General features: G+C 35.4%; 1 protein-coding gene across 2 annotated transcripts in view; it reads left to right on the top strand.

The window, feature by feature from the left end:
* The first annotated feature begins 458 nt into the window (after positions 1 to 458).
* LOC106871981 (G protein-coupled receptor kinase 1) overlaps positions 459 to 7,166 on the top strand; it is a 34,599-nt gene continuing 27,891 nt past the window's right edge. For both annotated transcript variants that reach the window (XM_014918773.2, XM_052976874.1), the window contains exon 1: positions 459 to 608. In XM_014918773.2, the coding sequence (XP_014774259.2) occupies positions 474 to 608 (135 nt within the window). In that variant the 5' untranslated portion in view covers positions 459 to 473. The remainder of the gene's footprint in view (positions 609 to 7,166) is intronic.

A 7,166-nucleotide genomic window follows, 5' to 3' on the forward strand; every position in this document is an offset into this window, starting at 1 on the left:
ATATATATATATACATGTGTATATGAGTGTTCTTGCCATGATATCATCTGCTAATTACACTCGGTGGATGAAGTTTTTTCTTGTTGATCTTACCTTAACAGAACATTAAACAGCATATACACACACACACACACACACACAACCTACATATAGACATATATGTGTGTGTGTGTCTATATTTCACTTATGGTAAAAAGGTGTGAAAACATCCTATTTGTTCAGTGTCGCCATCTATCAGGATTCCCAGACATCGATGTTTCAAGCTAGTTTGAAACAACAACGTTTGGGAATCCTGATAGATGGCAACACTGAATAAATAGGGTGTTTTCACACCTTTTTTTACCTTAAAAGAAATATTTTCTCTAAGGTAACTGCAATGAATTTGCCATTTAGCAGTTGAAATATTCCACAAACATATTTTAACTAACCTAAATTTTGCTTATGCCTAAACACAGCTTGGCACTAATATTCCAATGTTTGTATATGAATTTTTGTATGTTATTGCTTCCCTGTATGATACAATATCATCTCTCTATCTCCGTTTTTTTTCTTGCAGTGATCGGTACACACGATACTTACAATGGAAAAACCTAGAGTTAAATATTAATGTAAGTTTTAAAACTAAGATTTATTATCTTTTAAAGATATATATATTTTTTTTCTTTTGCTTTGAATATTTTTTTCTTGTTTCTCTCTCTCTTGGTTCTGTTTCTTTTTCCGTTGCTGTGTTGGGGAGGCTCTGTGTGTGTGTGTGTGTGTGTGTGTGTGTGTGTGTGTGTGTGTGTGTGTGTGTGTGTGGACGTGATTGTCAATATACATCATGTGCCAATATGTACAAATGCATATCTGTGTATATTTGTGTGTGTGTGGGCGTTTTCTATGCGTTAGTGTCTGGGTAAGTCTGAAATTCTATTCAATCTTGTTAAACTATTGTATATTATTATTTTTATTATCATAACAACATTATTATTGCTGAAATAACTATTATTATTATATCAATTGTTGTTGTTGGTGTTATTATTATTATTATTGTTGTTATTATTATTATTATTATTAGCTGTAGTAGTTGCAGTAATACAGACATAGTCATGTTAATATTACCAGGAGAGATAAAAATCAGTAATGAACACTTTGATGTGAGAACATAAAAAGAATAATAGTTGTTGTAGTTCATTACAGAACTACAACAAAATTTGTAGCTATTCCACCTCCACCACCACCACCACCACTACCACTCTCCATCTCTCTCTCCCCCTCTCTCATTGTAATATGAATATAGATAGATACATATATGAATAGGGGGAGAGAGAGAGAAAAAGAGTATTATTGTTCCTCTGTCATCAGTTCTCATATACTATATCTGTGTGTGTGTGTGTGTGTGTATATGAATAGATATATATACACACACACATACATACATACATACTTTTATTGCTACTCTGTCTACAAATCTCATTATGTTTTTTTTTTATATATGGTGTCGCATCCATCAGTAATATGTCACATTGTGTTATACAAAGTGTTCAGAAAACAAACCTTAGCTCTATGCAATAAAGCAATGAATCGGTCACTTTTATAATTGACAGACAGAAGAACAGTTCCTCGGTGTGTGTCTTTTATTTAGCAGTACTTCACTCATTGATACATTCTGAGTTCAAATTCCACCAAGGTCGATTTTGCGTTTCGTCCTTTCGGGGTCGATAAATTAAGTACCAGTTGCATACTGGGGTTGATGTAATCGATTATCCCCCTCCCCCAAATTTCAGGCCTTGTCCCTATAGTAGAAAGGATTATTATTATTGAGTGAGAGAGAGCAGTGCATGCCATCAAAGTGACACTGGGGTACAAATTTACGAATCCCAATATGGCCATCATGACTACCCGTCTGATAAGGGTATACCAGGCACATGCATCACAACCATATGTGTGCAAGATGGTGAGCTCATATCAAGATAAACAGCGTATGACCTTGCAGGTGGGGCCCAGTTAGAATTTTCTTCAGGTCAAGTAGTCCATCCTGCTCGAAAGGTCCCTGAATAAGGTTTGTTTTGAGGATGATGAACTAAATGCCCATGTTTTCAGAGGTGAATTATCCAAACTCCAAAGAATTCTTCTCATCCTATGACTATGATCCTCCCCCACTACCTCTGCTTGTGATCAGAGATGCACATATCATCAGCCACCAAGGGACATTCTCAACTGGTTAAGTTCAAACAACTGACAAGCAAATCTGTGGTATTGAGCAGAATATTTGCTGTGGCCCATTTTTTACACCAAGACAAAACAATGTACATGATAACACTTCCACTCAGTTAAGATCAGAAGCCATGAGAGTCACTGCTTGGTACTGCATCATCTTTATTATTATTATTATTATTTTGTTCCTTGTTCCATGTCAATAAATATGCTCAACAGTACTTCTTTCTGGCTCTCTCTCTATTCTGAATTCAAGTGCCACTAAGTTTGACTTTGCTGTTCATTATTTCGAGGTCAAAACAATAAGTACTACTTAAGTATTGGGATCCAATATAAACCCCATCCCTTCAAAAAATAGCTAACCGTGTGCCAAAATTAGACAGAATTATTATTAAACTTTTGCTCCTTGTGCCTAAATTAGAAACTATTATAATTAGTAGTACTATTATTAGAAACTATTATTACTATTATTAAGTTTTTCCTCCTTGTTTCTCACTATTTAATCCAGTGTAATTCTTTGCTAATTAGCTGGATTTTGTTTCAAATCACTTTTATAAATAAACTTTTTGATTTTAAAATCCATTTCATAACTCATTCCCCACCACCAGCACTACCACCCTGCCCACCCCCGTGCTAAAAATACGCATCTGTTGTGGTAGGGAGCTTATTGTTTTTTGTTTTGTTTTTTTTTTGTCTTTGTTTTACAAAGTTTTTTTCTCCTTCTTTTCGCGATAGCCTGATTTCGTGTTTACATGTCAGTCAAATCACACTTACACCAAATTAGTGCTATTTCTCATTAACTAAGTAACCAATTAATCAATTAATTACCAAACTATAAATACTGAAACCTAATAACCAACCCTCCCTCACGAACTAGTATAATTTGTTATTTAAGCATTTATTAAAACCTGTTTATTTAACTAGAATTTATTTTGGTCCATTCTGCTGGCATTGAAACCCCACCACCACATCCCTCTGCATGTATATGCGTATATATATATATATATATATATATATATGGTGCGAATGGCTTTGTTAAGCGGTGTCGAGTTTTACAATTCTGTAAATAATAATAATGGTTTTTTTATAAGCTTTAAGCTTATAAAAAAAAATACCATTATATATATATATATATATATATATATATATATATATATGTGTGTGTATACATAGGTAGGTAGGTAGGCAGAGAGACAAAGATGGGTGGTGTGGTGGTTGGAATGTCTAACCCAGTGGTTCCCAAACTTTTTCAGGCTGCTGCCTCCTTGACACTCAGGCCACATTCCTACCACTCCCACCCCACCCCAACTATCCCAAACATTGAACTCTTTCTAAAGCAAATTCGAAGCAACTGTATTTCACAAATGACACTTAACCTAACAAACCCAATATTTTGTTGTTTTTACATGAATTGCCCCCTCCTCTCCCGTTATGGCCCCAATTTTTACATCAATCACTACCTCATCATCACCCCACTTTTCTTCTTGGAACTTTCTGCGACCCACTTTGAGAACTACTGGAACCCATGATATCATGATTGTAGTTTCAGTTCTTAGAGTGGGCAGCATTGTGGTGTCCTTGAGCAAGGCACTTCATCTTACATTGCGCCAGACTACTCATTTGTAAATAGTGACTGACATAAGTGCAGGTGCGACCTTTACTCCATCCTGGATATTACACTCAGTGGAATGTGAGGGGAACCAGAGGGCCTCTGTCTCTGCCCTTCACTATAGAGGCACCCGGAACAATTAACAAAAGCACACTAAATGCTGTCAAGTCCTTGGTTACTGATGAGTGATGAATGGTTGTTATTACATTATATATCTATATATATTAATATCCTGTATGACAAACAGTTGACACACAGTACTGTATATATATATATATATATATGAAATCTTTACATCCTGAATGTCTTGCTTGGTTTCACATGATACTATAAATACATGTGTATATATCTATGTGTGTATGCATGTGTGTGTGTGTGTGTGTGTATGTATAAAGACACATATATTTATATATTTTAACATCCTGTACAATAGACACAGTGGTATGTGGTATTATATGTGTGTATGGTTATATATGGGAGAATATACAAAAAATAACAACAGACGAGGACAGGTGGTGTAAATAACAAAAGTATATATTAGTATGACGCTCGGGAATACGGAAAGTCTTTGACGTTTCGAGCTACGCTCTTCAACAGAAAGAATACGGAGACAAGGAGAAAAACACGGAGAAAAAAAATTGAATAGTGTTCAGTCAACGGTCAAATATACATCCACACACTGACATCCTGTACAACATGCACATTTGTACACAGAACTGTATCAACCAGCCAATCATGAAGCACAATATACTGCACAAATTGTATTATCATTAATCTTTTCCTCTATCCTTTATATATATACTGTAACTTAGTGGTTCAGCAAAAGAGATCAGTAGAATAATTTCCAGACCTAGAAAACAAAATAAGTTCTGGGGTCAATTTGTTCATCAACTGGAAACCTTTCGAGGTGGTGCCCCAGCATGGTTGTGCTCAAATGACTAAAACAAGTAAAAGATGAAGGATGACAGTCAATAAAATAGAAATGAAATTTTAAAATTTATTCTACCAAATGATCCACAGCCCGACACTGATCTGTAGTTTGGTTTTCAGGGCTGTTATGCTAGGGGTGTTTTGATCAAGTACCCCTATAATCAAAGATGTGGTAGCTTTGGCCATCCCATAGTTTTGTATATCTCGAAGTACATTGTCCAAAGTGTCCTTTTTTTTTTAGGCTGTAGGATGTGATTGTAGAGACATTTTGTTGTTATTTCTAGCAGAATGAATGATCACTTAGGGACTGGTTCTCTCTCTCTCTCTCTCTGGCTTAAATTCAGTTATTTATTAAGCATCAAAGGAGACTATTTGCTGAGCTTATAACTATTTTACCATTGAAAACAGTGAAGACATTTAGCATTCAGTGTCAGCCTGGGTAATTGAAGTTACTTGCTGTGAAGAAAAAAGAAATAGGGAAAAAAAATTTAAAGAAACATTATAAAAATCCATAGAATTTGTTTTCACTACCATGTGGAGCTTAAGTATTGAAATTTCTGAAAAATGTTATGAAAACTAAATTACAAAAAATGAGAAAGAGATTTTGTTACTTCAATATGTTTTCTCGTTCAAAACCATTCAATAACTATAGTGTATGGTGGTCCATGTTATTTTGTCTAGTTAAAATTCCTGACAGATTTACACCAACCATCGTAGCATGGGTGAGGCTTGAATGTTTTAATCAGTTTTCTTGTCTTTATTTTGCTGCATTCATCAAATTAAGCTGAATTGACATTTCTGCTTGATGAGAGGTCAATAAGTCCTGAAATCAGGGCTTAGTAGATATAAACCTATACACACACATCCGACCTACACACGTCAATCCTTTTGTTACTATATTTCTGTTGAAATATCCTGCTTTCATTTCAATTCGTTTTTAAAATAATGAAGAATTTAGTAGAATAACTTTGTCATTATCATGTTGGTGTTTTGAGCATAAATTATCAAGGAATTTTGATGTAAGGTTTGAGTCAAGAAGTTTGTATCATAGAACCAAGGACAGTCTCAGGTGGGCTGGTATTAACCCTATAGTATTCAGATTATCCTGTCAAATGTAATGTTTATTTATTCACATTGTTTTGAGTTAATCCTGTATTATCTCATAACTGAGATTTTGATGGTGTGATTGTTTATTTTTATAGTGGCATTATGGGGTAGGTTTGAGAGGCCAGATCTAGCTAGTTTGAACGTAAAACAGGATATTTGGGCCAGATATGGCTAGACGAAATGCTAAAGGATTAAACAGGTTAAGATTCTGCCTTTGTACACACAGGCATTAGCTGTATCTTAACTTATACAAACACATCATAAGTTATCTCTTAAGGTTATCTTAGCACAACAAGATATTAGCTGTATCTTAATTAACACACACGCACATCTTAAAGTTATGTCTTATCATGCACATGGTCATTAGCTGCATATGCAAACTATTCTCTCATATCTTAAGGTTATCTCTCAGCACAGTAGGACATAGGTTGTCTTAATTTACATACACACACGTATTAAGGTTCAGTCTTAGCTCAGACAGGCAGCACCTATATCATAATCTATTCACTTGTACATCTTAAAATTCTAATGTGTGCAGAGTAGAGTAGAGTTATTGATTGTGTGTGTGTGTGTGTAAGTGTTATCTTAGCACATACAATCATTGGTTCTCTTCTTTTTTATTATTGGCTTAGAAAAAGAAGGAAAGCCATCCCTACACAACACACAGTTTGGTCTGGAATTGAACTCACTAACTCATGATTGTGAGCCCACTGCTCTAATCACTGAGCTGTGCACCTTCAGTAGTAATAGCAGTAGTATAGTATTGTACTACTATTACTACTACTACTACTACTACTACTACGAAGATGGTGAGCTGGCAGAATCGTTAGCACACTGGGCAGGATGCTCAGCAACATTTCATCAGTCTTTGCATTCTGAGTTCAAATTCCACCGAGGTCAACTTTGCCTTTCATCATTTCGGGGTCGATAAATTAAGTACCAGTTAAACACTGGAGTCGATGTAATCGACTAGTCCCCTCCCCTAAAATTGCTGGCCTTGAGCCTAAATTTGAAACCAATACTACTACTACTACTACTGCTGCTACTATTACTGCTACTACTACTACTACTACTACTACTACACCACTGCAGTTACTACTACTACTACTACTACTACTACTGTCATTACTACATGGTACCATGGCATAACCTTATGTATTATGTCTACATGCTATGACATAACGCCATGTAATATTACTACTACTACCACTACTACCATTCCATGTTATATCAGCCCACATACAGCTGAACAATTGTGTCTGTTGTACAATGATTATTCCCACCCCACCCCACCCCACCATTTGCTACAACCAGACCCACCCCC

This window comes from Octopus bimaculoides, chromosome 26, assembly GCF_001194135.2.
Source record: "Octopus bimaculoides isolate UCB-OBI-ISO-001 chromosome 26, ASM119413v2, whole genome shotgun sequence".
NCBI lineage: Eukaryota > Metazoa > Mollusca > Cephalopoda > Octopoda > Octopodidae > Octopus > Octopus bimaculoides.